At 40.0% G+C, this 17,420-nt stretch overlaps 1 protein-coding gene across 1 annotated transcript in view; it reads left to right on the top strand.

Annotated features, from left to right (window-relative positions):
- Positions 1 to 437: 437 nt before the first annotated feature.
- Positions 438 to 17,420, top strand: part of LOC145785281 (collagen alpha-3(VI) chain-like) — a 36,881-nt gene continuing 19,898 nt past the window's right edge. Inside the window, exons 1-12 of the mRNA XM_082596956.1 lie at positions 438 to 498; positions 2,059 to 2,257; positions 3,534 to 3,643; positions 5,028 to 5,110; positions 6,758 to 6,887; positions 6,930 to 7,383; positions 9,624 to 9,777; positions 10,298 to 10,409; positions 11,283 to 11,401; positions 12,008 to 12,158; positions 16,812 to 17,063; positions 17,288 to 17,412. Of these exons, the coding sequence (XP_082453082.1) occupies positions 438 to 498; positions 2,059 to 2,257; positions 3,534 to 3,643; positions 5,028 to 5,110; positions 6,758 to 6,887; positions 6,930 to 7,383; positions 9,624 to 9,777; positions 10,298 to 10,409; positions 11,283 to 11,401; positions 12,008 to 12,158; positions 16,812 to 17,063; positions 17,288 to 17,412 (1,950 nt within the window). The remainder of the gene's footprint in view (positions 499 to 2,058; positions 2,258 to 3,533; positions 3,644 to 5,027; positions 5,111 to 6,757; positions 6,888 to 6,929; positions 7,384 to 9,623; positions 9,778 to 10,297; positions 10,410 to 11,282; positions 11,402 to 12,007; positions 12,159 to 16,811; positions 17,064 to 17,287; positions 17,413 to 17,420) is intronic.

The raw sequence follows: 17,420 nt of genomic DNA on the forward strand, positions 1-17,420 counted from the left end.
CTGCTATGGTAGCCAGGCTTCTTTCATGTTTGACCAGAAATTGTGTGCGTAAGCTTGACCTGCTAAACTATTTTTCGCAGCGTTGATTCGGTGGCCTTCGAGGCATAATAAAATTAAGTTTAAAATTCAGTTTGCTGCACAAGGCCAGGGTTGACTTTCAGGGACCAACTTTCATTAGTTTGGTCTGTTTTATTGTCAGTTGAAACCATATCTTTTAATTTTTTGGGCCTAAAATCACAAATAATCAATTTCTTATACTTTTAAACTAAAAAAAAAGGTTTAAAACAATAAAACTTTCTTATCATTAATTGGAGCCAGTGGCTGTTCGTCCTCATAGGTTGCAAAGCTGCAGTCTGCTCTCGTGGAATTGGTGAATGTAGATGTAATGTAAAACAATGTAAAACCTTTTTGCAGCCTATCCATTAAAAATAGCCATAATGGAACAGCTCCCACATGAGGAGTATGCCGCAAATGCACTAATCCGTCCTCTGACTTACAGTAGGCTACATAGCTTTGCGGCGATAAATAGCGTTGAGAAAATCGAAATCTTTATGAATTTAAATCTACATCTCAAAAGCAACCATGTCCATGCCTGCCTCGTATCTCCCTTTTCCAGAAGGGAGTTTTGATTTTTTGAAAATATGGTGCATTTTCAAAGTGCTAATTCGCTTTTTCATTGATTCAAAGCCAGTAACGTTAGATGACATATGTGGGCGTTAAATTGAATGACTTACGATTTGACTGTCAAGTTTGTGAAAACAAATATAGTAGCAATAGATTTGTGACTTAAATACGATCGGTTTCCTTATTTCCGTGTGTGTTGTATGCTGCGTTGTTTGACCTCAGTCTATGGTTTGTTGATTCATCTCAGCTTTTATATAGTTTGTTGAAAACTGTAAGGCGACATTTTGTCGAGATGAAGTACGATGATATAATGTCGCAAAGTATTCAAAATAAGTCATATTTTCTTCTGAATTATTTATAATCTTGAACTTGCGAATAACAAAGAGAACCATTTTCGTTAAAAATTCTTGCTATCAATCTATCAAAGAGGACGGAAAAATAGGCTTACGACCGGGTTTGTAAGTAACATCAATGAACAGAAAAATAAAAAGCCTATCGCTCATCAGTTTTTTTAAACCTTGAAAGGAGAAGTTCACCGCCAGGTCGAGTAAGTGAAAAAGCTTTCTGTGAGGTACAAAAAGAGTGATTTATCATTGTTACGTGTACACAAGCATGCAATCTACAAACAATGGCATTGTCATTTGTAGGCAAGTAGGCTACGCATAATAGAAATTTGCATGCAGAGACAGTGTTATGGCTGTTAAAAAACTTCTCATCACAACATAATTAATTAGCCTACGCCGTACAGGGTGGTCGATTTGGCAGCTTTTTGTGAGGTTTGGCAGTATTTTATAAAAAAAAAGTGGTCAAAACAATAATGATGTCAAAATAAGCCATTTAAGTTGTAGATTCCACTGAACTTTGATGTTTTGAAGCAAATTTGTTGGAAGTCCGAAGAGAGTGGTAACTTATAAAGATTCTCTTGTTTGCTTTGGAAAAAGATTTGGGCTTGGCAGTTTTTAAACACCGTTTGACCAAACTAATTTTTTCCCTGGCAAGTCTGCTAGCTTCTGATGTCTCTATTCTTAAGCTTACTCACAACATTTGTTACTTTTAAGTTTTTACCGATGTTGCCAGATAAATGATTCTCAAATTTGAAACGAGGTTTATCTTACGTTTGTTGGAGACAAAGAAATTCCAACGTACATATTGGCCAATAAAGGTGGGTTTTCAGTAGGCTATGCAAAGTGAGAATACAAGTTTGGTTTCAGTCTGCCAGCTTTGAGTTATTGGAAGCAATGTTTATTACGGCAAAACTCTTGATCCAGAGATGCAAAGTGAAAAAACAAGCCTAGTTTCAGTCTGACAACAAGCAGCTTTGCGTTATTGAAAGCAATGTTTATTAAAACTCTTGATCCAGAGATGCCCCAAAAAAATCGCTTACCCCTTGAACTCGTTCGTTAACCGAAAACTATTCCATTCTGACTTATCCAGGTTTACGCCGAGTATTTGAAGTTAAAGATTTAGAGTATGTAGACGAGAAAGCAAGGAAGATTGAGCTAATCTTCATGTCCACTTTCACACAGCAAAAGCCACAAAAGTATACTGCAGCTTCGAGCTATCAAAAACCTTCTAGCCATATTCAAATTTTTGTACCACAAGTCAGCTCTGTAGGTGATTTCCCTATCTCCAGGTAGAAACATCCTTGAGCTTTAGGTTGCAAAGATAATTTTTTTGTGAAATCTCCTTTCTTTTCAATTGCCTTTTGCATGATAATGCTTAAGCCTACCTTTTCAGCTCTAAGGGTGTTTACGTTTAGTAAACTTGGAACATCTCAACGCACGACCTCCTATGTGACCTTTACGACACTTTGGTTTGGATTGGTCTTTGAATCTTTGTCCTCGGACTAACAAAGCCTTGATAGGTTATTCTTGGTAGTTTCGCATACTCGTAAAGGCTTTTGACGCAGAGCCGGTTACCGAGATTGACAGAGTAAAGTTTTTCGATTGCTGAAGTGTTGCAGGGGAATTATTCTATTCATTAGATGCCGCTGAATGGAGAGCAGTCCTTAACGCGCGTTGCTCAATGCTCAAGCGCACACCCCGAGAGTCGAACCAACGCCGCTTGATCTTGAAGCTAGTTCGTTCACGAAGTCACGCGCTAACCAACTGAGCTATCGGGGCGGATATTTAAGCGATTGGTTTTTGCTGCAAGCTAAAAACGAAACAAATTGTATATTTCCCAAGTGAGTGCTTATGCTTTTTGAAGTAAGTATCTCAGTACTTCTCAATTTTGCTTCATCTATCTCAGTGGTTCCCAACCTGGGGGTAAATTACCCCCGGGGGGTAATTTGCTTGTTTTTGGGGGGTAACGAGACCCGATTTAGAAACAGTGAAACATGTGAAGGTTGTGAACTTTATAAAAGCGAAAGAATTGAACAGCCATCTTTTCAAGAAACTGTGCAAGAAGATGGGAGAAAGATACGAAGCATTACTGTACCACACAGAAGTACGATGGCTGTCTCATGGCAAAGTGATAACCCGCCTGGTCGAACTTCGTGAGGTTGTCCATGTTTTACTGATAGAAAAGAAGTCCGACTTGGCTGAAAACTTCTCTAACCAACAGTGGATTTCCCAGCTGCGCTATCTGGCTGATATCTTTCGTAAGTTGAACAAAGGCAATCTTTTAATTCAAGGCAAGAATGTAACTGTGATCGACACCAAACTAGCCGTAGCAGCATTTATCGCCAAGGTTAAGTTGTGAAACAAGCGCGTTGGAAGAGGCACAGTGGCGCAGTTTCAGACACTTGGCATGTATCTCGAAGGCAATGGACTTAAGTTGACAGCGGCGTTGAAGGAGGACATACCTGACCACTTAGGCCAGCTAGCCAAGAAGATGGACAGCTACTTTCCGAATTTGGACACGGCTAGTCTCCAATGGTGCACTGATCCCTTCACATGTGATGACAGCCAGGTGGATGATGACGACTTTCCGGCCAAAGACGAAGTTATCACTATCCGAATGAACAAAGCGTTGAAACTTGATTTCAAGGGGAAAGGCTTGGTTTGGAACCCTTCAGGTATGGCAGACTCCAGGACGCACCAACATTAGCGATACTGCATTAAATATCCTGACATCTTTTTCAACAACGTATCGCTGTGAACTAGGATTTTCAACTGTCTTGGGAATGAAGACAAAGAAGCGTGATCACCTGAATGTCGAAAGCGACACAAGAATCGCCCTCAGTACAAGAATCGCCCACAAAGCCCAGGGATCAAAAAGCTGGCGGCTGAAGTCCAGGCCCAACCTTCGCATTGAATGTTTACCACGCATTGTTATCTTGTATTCAGTATTATATTGCATTTTGATTGTCATAGTTAGCCCTTTGAAATACATAGCAATGAACGCTTTTGTTTTTGAAAATTGATGTGGGGGTAATTGGCTCACTTCAAGGTGGAGATTAGGGTAACAGCCAAAAAAAGGTTGGGAACCACTGATCTATCTGGTGGTTTTCTATTCACTGGAAATTAGATATCAGTGACTTTCCCAAACAACTAGAATTTACGTTTTTTGTAGGAAAATAGGTTTGCTTATAAAGCATGTATGTGGTTGCGCGGTGAATTAAACTAAAAATGATTTCAAGATCCTGGAAGTTCAGTTGGACGCTCAGTTTTCTATTGCTCATAATTTTGTCGTTTGATGGTGGACTTGGGGTAAAACGATTAAAGGCAGGTGGGAGAGATTTTTTATCATCGACAGGACTTTAGACTGCTTCTTAACCGCTCCTGTTATTTCTTTGTAAACACCAGCACTCACACTGCAATGCAATTCCAAACAAAAGCCAAAATTAAATGTAACAAATCTATCAAAAATAAAAAGCAAATTTACATAGTTCTGTTCTGTGCATTGTTGTGATGATATCGTGTGAAGTCAGCAGGTGGTAGGGTAATAATTGTCATTGGCTTGCTGCAAAACTTTCTTCGCAGTGACGGAACAACCATAACAATGGCATTTAACAGAACAATTGTGTTAAAAGAATTCTAAGGCTATTTTTTCGTAAAAGCTAATTAAGAATTTTACAGTAGGTTCAATTTTCTGATCTGTGACGCTCCACAAAAAGCTTTTTCAGTCCGAGGTTAAACAACCAGCATTCGCTGCTCTTTTTACATTGCTTCGACGTCTTTTGGTGTTGAAGATGGATATTCATTCAAGCAATGAACTCACCTATCAGTATTAGTTCATTGTAATATTGCTTGGAGTATGTTATGCAGCCTTTGCTCCAGATTAATTAATGAAACTAATTCTTATCAACAAACCTCTAATGTTTTAAGTTGGCGTGACGTTTGCAGACATTGTTTCAATAGAAATGCAAAAATGCTCATCAATTGTGACCTGAACCTAATAAACAGATCATCTTGAGAAATTTGAACAATTTCTTGATTTATTTACATTTTTTATTGCAGGCTGTAAAACGTCTCCGTTAGACGTCGCGTTTTTAATAGACTCGTCTGATGGCGTCAGCAGTCTATCATTACGTCAATTCAAGGTAACGCCGCGATTACTTATCTCAGCAAAGCTATTTCATACCCAGACATAATGTTAATCTGTTTTGTAAGGCGTTAAAGTCCAACTTGTGTTGAAATGGAATGATTGTGTTTTATCATCCCTTCGTATTTACCCAGAGAAATTTGCTGTCTGGTTACATGTCGCTTTATGTTTCATCTACTGTTTTTTGCTACGCTATAGTTCAATGGAAGCAATTCAAAACTGTTTTGATTTTTAACCTAGACTTGTAGTTTAGATTCGGAACTTATCATACTGTAAGTGTAGGCTAATGATTGTTTCTTGTAAGCAATCACGACAGTTTACTAACGAATGTTGTGAACACAACAGGTAGAGGTTAATTAAAATATTATTGATTAGCTTTGGCATTCAATACACTTTACTGGTGAAAAATTATCTCTAAAATTTTCTTTCCTATAGCCTAACTTGAAAACCAGACTTGATCGTTAATTCAAGTTGCCATCATATTTCTGTAAACCTTTGCTTAGTTCTTAACTAATTTAGCGATATGTTCATTTGTTAAATTTATAAAAACCATGGACCACTACAGTGCCGGTCTTAGGGTTTTTCGGGCCCTGTGCGGAATATGCTTTTGCGGGCCCCAATGACAATAATCCAATTCAGTGGCGTAGCTACTAGCTAAGTACTTTGAAAGGGGAGGGGCGACGGTGGCGGCGTGATCGCCAAAAACGACAACCAGCGGCGGGGGGTGTGGGGGGCCTCCCCCAGAAAATTTTGAAAAATTACTTGAATTTGGGACATTCAGAGAGCATGTTCAACAAAAATTTAGGTATGAATATTACTGTGAAATGGTGCTGTCCGGTGGCATAGCAAAAGGATAAGATCATGCTTTCTTTGGCATTTTTCGGAAATAAAGCTATGTCTCTACAGTATGTTGAGTCTGGATGCAACCTATTTCGTCCCCTGAAATTGTGTAACAAAATTAAATTTCGACTTATTTCGTCCCCTGAAAAGATCGAGAAATTTTGAAATGTTTGCGGCAACTCCGATCAGCGATTTCAGCTATGTCGTTTTTTTTCTCCATCTTTTCAGGGTACGAAATATTCAGGCGACGAAATAGGTTGAATTCGTTGAGTCTCTATATTTTCTTGCTGCGAATTCCTTTGCTGAATTCACTTGTTGAATTTTTCCTTCGAAAATGACAAAATTACTGCATTTTCTGAGTAAATTGCGGGCCCCCTAATTTGCGGGCCCTGTGCGATCGCACGGTTTGCACATCCCAAAGACCGGCACTGACCACTATCACAGACACCATTTTATTTTCGTTTGCAACTGTAGCGAAACATTATCACGAATGGCTGTAAGAACCATCGCCACTAAAACCCCTTTACAAATGCTGCTGTGTTGCTTTTAAGTAATTTACTTTTCTGCACAGTGTGAAAAAGATACCAAATTTTTTTCATCTTTGTCAAGGTTTCTGTCAGTGTTAGTGTTTCCCTGTATTTTTTCTAAACAGCCTATCATCTATATGCAGACTATCTGAGGAATTAATCATCTTAGTAGTTTCGTTAGGCGTTTTCACACCCAATCCTTGTATCACGCCAAAGCTTGTACCCCAGTAAAAGAAACTTATTTCTGGCGTAACTTTTTTTCTTTTAACTATTTTCAGAACTTTGTGAAGCGCATCATAAACGCCTATGACGTCAGTGCTGCCACTGTTCGTCCTTCAGTGTCACTGTACGGCTATGACGTCACGCCATTAAACGCCTTGGCTGACGTCAGTGGGGATTTTATTGACAGTCTTTTGACGTCAAGTGATGCCGGTTTGTTGATTCCACAAGCAACAACTCTGAAGAAAAGCGACATTGTGCGGATGGTTTCATCAGCCAGGCCGGTCGGTGGAAGGCGCCGTTTGGGCCACGCCATCTCTTATGTCTGCGACAACATCTTCAAAATGAAGGGACAAGAATCGGCTGGAGTAATTGACCTCCTGCGAAATGTTCCTAAAGTTATAGTCGTCATCTCTGACGGTCCAAGTTACGACACGATTCCTTCCACCCTCTCTTGCTTCAACCAAGATCAGCTCGCGAAGCACTATGACGTCACCATACTGGGGGTGAGCGTCGGCAGGGATGCCATGCACTCGTTGAAAAGCGACCAGGTCAGCGAGGTTTTTCACGTCGACTCAGCGAACCGAATGCTGCTGGCAGACGACAAAGTGGCTGAAGGCATCTGCAACTCAGCCATCCTTGATTGTCCAAGTGCTTACCACGATCTAGTCTTCCTTGTAGACGGGTGAGTCAGTGTTGGACTTGTACAACTTTGAAAAAAAGTAGTTTTGCTTGACCATAAACATATGGGAGGCGTTTTCAACAAAACACGATTTTGTGTATTATGTAGGTTTCATTAACCAGACCTTGCGAATACGCCGTGAGTAATGTCACATTTTTGTGTTTTAGGAGGGGCAATTGCTCTTATCCCCTATATCCGCCGCTATTTGGATTTGTATAACTTTGGGACAAACTAATTTTGTTTCATCTGGCTTAAATAATATTATTCAACATTAGGCCTATATATCTCACAGTGCACCAATGCAACAATGACCTCAAGAGTGGACTAAATCAACATCTTTTGAACGTATAACAAAAGTGCATCTTGCGTCATACAAAACAGCATTCGAACTATGTAGAAACCAAATTAAGCAACAAAAGATACTGAACGATTTCGTCCAGGAACTGTGTGCTCGTCAGGCACATAAGCAAATATAACTGAAGAAAATAGTAAATCTGCCACTACATTCTACAACCACAGACTTGACATGGCGCAGCTTGATGGCTGCGCCACTTTGTTTGGTCATTGCTTGTTTCAAATGCAACATCTTATGATTTTTAGCATTTGCTGAAGACAAAGTGCTGCGATGGAAAAGATTAGATTTACTTTAGTTGATTTCACCATAGTTTTAAAAATGTGACCTAACCTTACATAAAAGTTACATCAACAGCGCATTCACGACAGCACCAAAATTACGATTTTTTTTGTGGCTGAGAAAAGATTGCAAATATGTTTCTATGACTTTTATAGACTGCGGCTGACCACAGGGCCGGGTTTAGCTGATGGGGGGCCCGCGGCACTTTTGCGCGGGGGTCCCCGTGCAAAAACTATTACTACGTCCAAGGTTAACTGATGGGGGGGACCAGGGCACTTTTAGATTGGGGGCCCCTCGTGCATAAAAGAGGTAACTTGAAAGTCACCCACAATGTTGTTAACGTCTTTACGCCAAGCTCAGTCACCACCTTGTAACTAAAAATTAACCTTGAAAGAAAAAGAAGGCAGTTTGCAGAAACTTCAAAGGCTGAGAGAAAATAATAATAATAACACAAAATCACATTTTCCACGTCGGAAGGCTCTTCAGAAGGGGGGTCCGGGGCAACTGCACACTCTGCCCACTCTAAATCCTGGCCTGGCTGACCATGAAAATCTTTGTAAGCAAAGTTTCACCTGAGCTGGGAATGTTGAAAACAATAAAACAATGGTATCGCTCTGGTATATCATAATGATTTATTGTTGTTTGGGGGGGGGGGGGGGGGAAATAGTTAACCTATTCCATAAAAACAATCGTTATTGATATAACATAGCAGTGGCATTACCACGGTTACAGAAAATTATCTTCCACTTTACAAATAATTGTTGCATATTAAACACTGTTGCTAGTCACCTAAACACCTTTGTAGCTTGTTTCATCTTAACTGGGGTCATCAAAAGGTTCTTATTCAAATAGAATCTAATAACACCTGACAGACTCTATATCAAATATAGTTATTACTCTCTAAAACCTCTACAGCCTGTTTCACCCTAAAAAGGGATATCATCAGAAGTCTCTTAATCAAATAGAATCTATTCATGGCCACCTGAAGATGCGGCCTGATTTGTCACATTTTGCAGATTTTGATTACAGCTACTGCTGCTTGTGTTTGACTGACATTTTCTGAGATTTTTTACTTTTTGCTGTCTCCTAATGATACAAAAGCTTTTTGTTGCCTTGGGGAAGCAGTAGCAAATGAGAAAAAATAAGTTCAAAAACGCCGAGTCAGACTGTCATTGAAAAGTAACAGTCTGACTAAAATCTTCGAAATCAAATTTTCTTTGTTTTTCAACATCTGAGGATGTTAAAACCTATTGTGTCATCTGGGGAAAAAAGTGAAGAAAGCGTAAAAATATAATTTTTAGAAAAATTTATTTAAACGTTCGCCAAAAGTTAGCAAAATCTGGAAATTTCTGCAAAATGTGACAAATCAGGCCGTATTTTTAGGTAGCCATGATTTATTTAATAGTTTAATATTGTTTTATTGTTTATTTGAATCTATAAGTGTACCTTGTTGTTGATACTTCTTCTTTACAGTCAAGCGAAGTTTATTTTTTGTTTACTGTGCAACTTTAGCCTGTATAAAGTATGCGATACTGCCAGGAATAAGCTCTCAAAGAAACTTTCCCAGTCCGAGGATAGAGATTCTCACAATCATTTCAACTGATTTCAGATCTGACCGTTTGTCGTCATCGGACTTCGCAGAAGTCAAGGAATGGGCCAAAGAAATGACTGAACTATTCGATATTGGATCTGATAAAACTAGGGTTGGCTTGATCCAGTATGCTGATGTCCCCCAGAGCGAATTCGAATTGTCCGCATATACGGTATGTCCTGTGTAGAGCATTAGTGAATGACGAGGAACTGCGAACTACTTGTCATCGATTTCTAGTGGACTGTAACTTCCCTTTGAAACTCACAAAAAACACTGACGATATCACTTACATTCCAGCTTGGAATTTTATCAAGCAGTTGAGAATGTAGATATGCGTCATCTTTGTGACGTCACCAGGGACACTGTTTTTTCATGCCGACAGCATTATTTACGATTATCAAGCATTATCACAAATATGAATAAGTTCCTTTATTTACTTTAGTCACGCAGTGATATTTATTACAAAAAAGACAATTTCAAGTCTAAATTACATTTAACCTTGGCCTTAAGATCTTAATGAATCAAAGCTTTTGGGAACAAAGTTGTTTCATGTGTTGGTAGTGGAAGCCAGACAATTGGCAAAGGTGTGTTGCGTTTCCTTAAAACAAAACACTTTTTAAAATTTGAATGGTACAACACTTTTATAATACCAAAATAAGTTTTTAAATGCTGCACCATATTTCTATTTGAAGACATTTGAAGATGTAGCCATTGCTATAGACAATATGGGGCAGAGCGGCGGAAGTCCAAACCCCACCAGCGCTTTACGATACGCAGTCCATCATGCCTTCACTGAGCTCTTTGGTGAGTAGTTTGTTTGGTGTTTGGTAGAAATGACAGCATTGAACATTCTCTTCCTGCGTCTGTAGCGACACTTACAAAAAAAACTGGCTTACCTCAATATTTTCCTTTCTCTTCCAAGATCATTGCTGTCTTCAATTCAGGATGCTTGGTTGGCTTATCTTATTTAGTCTTTATCCTCGATTCCTCGGACTGACAAAGCCTTGATAGGTTATTCCTGGTAGTTTCGCATACTTGTAGAGGCTCTTGACACAGGGCCGGTTACCGAGATTGGTACAGTGAAGTTTTCCGATTGTTGAAGTGTTTTTTCCGGGGAATTATTCCATCCACTAGGTGCCGCTGAATGGAGATTGGAGAGCGGTCCTGAAAATGCGTAGCTTAAGCGCATACCCCAAGAGCCGAACCAGCGCCGCTTGATCTTGAGTCGGGCGCGTAACCACTGCGCTGACATGACGGACGATGCTTCACTATAGTTTATAAATAAGTAATTTTCAAATCTTCCTTCTGAAAATAGAAGTCCACTTGATTCATCCTCAGAAGATCACTGAGACTCCTTATCTGACAAAAGCTACTATACCATCTCTTTACGTTGAAGCGATGTAAAAATGGTACCTTTTGCCAGAATGAGTTCCAAACATGCAGTTGCTGTACCAGGCGATTATTTTTGTTGTTGTTCTAAACTCACTTCAACACAACACACAATACAAAACCATACATTTTCACAAAGCCACACATTGGGCGTAATTTGAAGCAATAAATTTACAAGTTTTGTTTATCCGTTAAACAAAAATCTTACGCCGGCACTCCAGTGCCAGCGCCATATTCAGCATCATATCATAATATTTGTCTATTCGACACTGATTTGAATCTTTTCAGGCGCTCGCTACGACTTTCCGCAGATGCTTCTCTACGTCACGTCCGGTGGAACAAAGTACGATCCAGATCTAGAAGAAGTTTTGGAAGAGCTTCTTTTTTCTGGCATTAATGTCAATGTTGTGAGTGATAACTGAAAATCAAATCTAAACATTGATCACACTACATGAAGCTAACCCAGCCGGGTTGGATAACTTTTCGTTTTGTGGACGTTATGCTTGAGCAATAGACTTTTTTTTTTCTGAGACAATGTTTTTGAATTGCATTTTTCATATTGTAAAAAGTTTTTTTATTCAAGTTATTCATTTTTCGATTCAGCTGAATAACAAAATTTAACACTAAAGAGCGGGCACCACTTTTAAAATCCATGGCAAGTTCTTCGAGACAGAGAAGGGCAAATGTTCAAGCTTATTCAAAAGGAAAGAGGGAATCTTTGTGCTACATTCTTTGTGCATCTGAAGTTTTATCTTTTTACATTTTCAACAATTTCGTGGCCGTTTTGATGAAGTTCTTCTTTTATGATTATTTGAAGGAACATTTAACAGCAACTTACGATGATAACCAATTGAGGAACTACTTTAGCTAACGAATAACGATAGCAAAAAATCACTTATAAGTCTCCGTGGCCATACCCAGTGTACCTACTGCACTGAGGAGGCTGGAACGCCGACACGGTGTGGTGCCAATGTCTGTAGTTATTGAGGAAACTATATTTACCATTTTTAAAGATTGGAGTTGGAAACTCTTTAAACCGCACCGAACTGCGATCGACTGCGTCACGTCCGCCCTCCCACCACATCATCACTGTGTCACGGTTCGATGAACTTCTGGGGACAAGGAGCAAGTTGATTACTCCAATTTGCGAATCACTTCACCCTTGTAAGTTGGATTGTTACAAATCCATTGTGCAATTATGTCTACCCAACTATGCTCGATTGTGTAATATAGAGTAATCGGGGTAACAATCGACTCAGTCAAATGCAACAGGTCAGTTTGTCAAGAAGCAAACAATCCTAAAATGAGTCCACTGACAACATTGTTGATACAAATGAAATATTTCAACGCCAGGTATACACCAAAAAGAAACCGATTTTTCAATTTGGAGAGCCAAGAGGTAATTTACTCCCTGCTAACTACGTTCATCGGAGCTCTTAAAATGACGCGTTGACTTGTTGCAGAACCCATGTCGAGGGGTAGCTAAATATTTTATTGTAGTACCCAACTAACCATCCCCTCGTCGTCGTCGTCGTGTGAGCGTCGTCGTAGTTGAGAGTGGCACCTCACTCCACCGGCCCGGATTAGATACTGAGTGATCGTCGTCGTCGTGTGAGCGTCTGGGGCCGAGGGTCTATCCTTTTACCACCCCAGATTCACGATGTTCCCGGACTACACTGGAAGGCTACTAGAGAGCAGCCAGTCTTTGGTTTCATCATCCATGACACGCAGACCTTCCACTCCGTTAGGTGGCTTGAAGATGGAGCAGTCATTGATGATGTGGTCTGCGGTCTGTTCCTCGGCACCACATTCACAGGAGGAGGAAGAGGCCATTCCCCATTGGTGCATGGTTGAGCGGAAAAGCCCGACGCCCGTACGGAGACGGTTGAGGCGCACCCTTGCCTGTCTTGGTAGTGTTAGACCGATGGGGCGTGTGTCGGCGTCGGGATGAACGAATAGAGTCTGGTGGCGGTTGACTTCCATTCAGAACTCCATTTATGGTCCGCCCAAGCAGCCGTAGAGATGTCTTGTGCATCAGCTTCGTTGATAAGAAGTTGAGCGGCTGGCACGAATGGGTGTCTTGATTTCAGTCGACCGGGGTGCTCGTTTGGGAGAGCAGAGATCTTGTGGTGGAGAAGGTGGTTAGGCTCCAGTGCCCGTCGACCGAGGGACAGAGTGGCTTCTTCGCGACGAAGCTCAGCGGGTTGGATGCCAGCGAGAATGGGGAGGTTGTCCAATGGCGTGGGACGCAGGCATCCGGTCACTGTGCGCAGGGCGCTGTTTATGGCAGTGTCGATGTTATGGCAGTGAGCACTGCGGCACCAAACAGGTGCACAGTACTCTGCTGAAGAGTAGACAAGGGCTAATGCTGCTTTGCGCAAAGTGTCAGCCCTCGCCCCCCAGCTAGAGCCTGCCAGGCGCTTGAGTAGCGCAGCGCAGGATGTGAGTTTCTTGCGCAGTGACACCAAATGGTGGCGGTATGTGAGCGATCTGTCCAGTGTCACCCCAAGATATCTTGGTTCGGGGCAGAAGGACAGAGATTTTCCGTTGTTCTGGACGTGTAGCTCACGATCAGCTTCCCGATTATGGAGGTGGAAAGCTGCTGCCACAGTTTTGGTTTCGCTATTTTCCGAGAGCCCCAGCCCCTATTTTCCGAGAACAACATCTTTCTGATTTTTTTGCGTAAAGTGTGTAATATCAAAAAAGGTTTTCTTGGCACAGATACTTTATCAATTGTCTATTATGCCATTGCTCCCTAAACCATTGAATGTCTGTCGCTGACTTGAATGGCTGCCATGGCCTACATGAAATTGTTGAAATAGAACTAGTCAAGTGTCCGTGGTAATATCAATATGGAATCAACATTAATCCGTAAGATTGAAGGCAGGAAAAGGCCAGAAACTTAAGGCTTATTTTCTGACACATAAAATTTATTTTCTTGATCTGATCTTTATCAGTAAGGAGAATGCGTGTGATTCTTGTTGCTCTATTCGGTTAAATCGGTAGTCAGACAAAGTAGGATTATTGTCTATAAGTGCTGTGGCTTGTAAAAATGTCGGATAAAGGTAAGTTGAGATGTCTCGTTGGCAATTGACAAGCACTCGAAACCACTAAACATGATTGACTGTTTGTAATGTAAATGGAATTAGTATATTTCAGAATGGAAATGAAGTACATACAAGTCACATACGTGTCTGTTGTATCTTTGCATTGGCTGCTAACAAAGTTAGTTGGTATTTCTCAGTTCCACTTTTCTTCTTTTTTTGTGAGGCAATGTTTAAGTTACACCCTGTTCTTACCACATGTTAAAACACCTTGTTCTTACCATACATTATATGAGGCGTGGGTTAGGAAACATCCAGAGCTTTCAATCTTTGCAATGGCTTAGTGCTGAATTGTACAAGCTTTATAGAGAGATTGGCGTGTGTGCTTTAGTATTTTTTTTTTTTACAAGCTTTATAGAGAGATTGGCGTGTGTGCTTTAGTACCACATCAATGCAAGCTTTGGTTTTGAATGTTTATCCTCGGACTGATTGGTTATTCCTGGTAGTTTCGCATACTTGTAGAGGTTCTTGACGCAGGGCTGGTTATTAAGATTAACAGAGTAATGTTTCCGATTGTTGAAATGTTGTTGCCGAGGAATTATTCCATCATTAGGTGTCGCTGAATGGAGAGCAGTCCTGAAAGTGCGTTGCTCAAACGCACAACCCGAGAGTCGAACCAGCGCCGCGTGATCTTGAGGCGGGCGCTTAACCACTGAGCTAACTGGGCGGACTTGCATAAGTATCGAAGCTGCAATGTTTCACTAGCAACCTTCCAGTGTAGTCCGAACACATCGTTAAGAGTGGTGCAAAATAGACCCTCGGCCCCAGAAGCTTAAACGAGGAAGGACCAATGCACACAAACCATTGAGTGTAATCACTGATTCGTAGTTCGAAACCCGGCTAAACTGTATGATGAAAATACTGTTATTCTTCACCCAGGGGATGATAAATTGAATGGATATAGTTGCTGAAGAGAAGGCGGCTGATAGAAAGAAACTAACCATTTTATTCTCATCATTGTTGTAAGCAAAGTGCTGTAAAAACCCACGGAGCATTCCTTGACCCTTATTTGTTCCCACAATCCCAGAAAACAAAATTCGTCATTTTTACATTGATTCAACGTAGAAATGACGGATTTTGCTGTCTGGGATTGTTATATAGCTTTATAAAGACCGTTTTAATGGAGTCGGCATTCCGTTCAATACGCACGAAAAACAAACTTTAAAGGGCGTTTGCTTATACTTGCTGTGAACATCCATCAAATGTGTTATTTGCAGGAATATGTGAACTTGTTTAAAGGGTGGATTTGTGTCATCAATCATGGGCTTGTGATATATCCACCAAGTAAATCTTTTTTTTACATTGATTGAATTCCTGCAGACGTTAAATCGATGTAAAGTGGGACTGGTTTGCTGGCTGGACCGCTCTTAAAAGTCTTTAAATTTGTATGTTTACTCGTGCAGTCAATAAAATTTTAGAGCAGCCTGTTTTCTACAACACCTTTTCATGGTGCATGGTATATTTCATAAGCCGAAACGTTTCTAGGGGTTTGAGCAAATATCAATGTTGTAAAATATTTGAGTAATAATTTCAAAAGGCGCATTCAGTTTTTATAATTTTATTTTGATCTGGAATCGATTTCAACTGACTAGGTCGTTATGAGATGCGTATGCACATTAACCCATTGGTGCATGCAAAGAGTAAAATGCGCCAGTTTTACATAGATTCAACGTCTGCAGGCGTTGAATCAGGGCGTTGAATCTATGTAAAACTGACAAATTTTGCTGTCTGGACAGCTCTTGTTGCATATGAACGTAACTATTTATTGGCTCGACGTTGAAACACACGTTGTTTTCAGGCAGCGTTTAGAATGGGACACCCCAAAGGTTGCCCAGTGCTGCCAGTCCTTTTTTGCGTTAATTTTTTTGTATTTTATTCTTTTTCAACTCACTTGATCTGGAATCTAAATATAGTACAATAGGGAGATAATATATTCCATTTGCAAAGAAATTTATTTTCACACGGGTCAGTTTAATCATATATAGCTAAAAATTGATTTCGATCAGCTAGAAGCTAGATCATCTTCAGTTAAGCTAAAAGCAAACAGCACAAAAATCAGATACTTCTTCAATCGAGATACTTCATTTTCTTGATACATTCCATTTGTTGATTGTCGCCCACTCCGTATCTTTTGAGAGCATTGTAAGCCAATCAGCGTCGCCTTCTTTCAAGTAGGGGTCTACAAAGTGCTGATGTCTGATGCCATGAATAGTACAGTAATTTTTGTAATTGGATGGCAATCGAGTTGGAGCCGACAACTGATTCTTGTTTGTTTCTTTGGTAATTTTAAGTTTTTAATACAATTTTGGTCCCCGATTTTGGTAAAGAGGTGACTTTCTTCAACCATAGACAGATAAAACCATATGCCTTTCTTCCTTGCTTTGCCGTTTCATTCTTATGGATTTCGTTGTTCAATTCATTGTGGTAGATCAGTTATTTATTTTCAATGTAGATGTAAAATCAGTTGTTTTTCGTTACTTGAAAAGGGCTAACATGTGTACGGCCGAAAACGTTTGTAGTTTATAGTTTATGTCCATTTTAATGTATTATGTTAAATGCCGTGTGGTTGCTTGGTTTTATCTGTTTTAGTTTTTAATAATTTTTGTTTATGAAATTATTGGTGATATTCAAAACTATGTAACTTTGCAATTAATTGTGTTAAAAAAAACGTTTAAATATGTTTAATTAAATGTTATATTTATTTTGTTTCTAGCGCATCCTTCTTCCGTCATTGACATTCAGTTCCTCATTCATAGCTCTGTAGCATCATCTACCGGCGATGATGAAGACGAATCAATTGCGCCTTCTCCTTTCGATGCTGCTTTCACAAAGTCTCTGCTCAAGGCCTGGCTTAAACGTGTAGCTGACAGCTTTTATATCGGCCGACACTACGCCAGGGTTGGTGTCACCACGTATGGAAGGCAACTGAATGTGGAGTTTGGATTTAATGAATATTTATCAAAAAGTGAGTTTTCTAAGTAACACTGCTAAATCTAAATACAAAGCCAGGCTAACTTCTTTGCGAATTAAGGGTCAACTTCAAAATACAACAAAACGATGTGAACTCCTCTTCAAATTTTTTATAAACACTATTTTCTAATTAATTGTCTAAAATGTTGAAATATGTGGTGTAATTTTGTTAATACATTATGGTGTAACAAACTTCAAAAGTTTCTATTTAATTTTTAGATGCACTCTTTGAAAAAATCAACTCCCTCGAATCGCTGATCACCGAGGGTGAAGCCGAGACAGGGTCGGCTATGAACTTCTCGCTCTCGAACATGACCGGACAAGGCAGAGACAATGCTAAACAAGTACGTAC

Source organism: Aplidium turbinatum, chromosome 16, assembly GCF_918807975.1.
Source record: "Aplidium turbinatum chromosome 16, kaAplTurb1.1, whole genome shotgun sequence".
Lineage (NCBI taxonomy): Eukaryota > Metazoa > Chordata > Ascidiacea > Aplousobranchia > Polyclinidae > Aplidium > Aplidium turbinatum.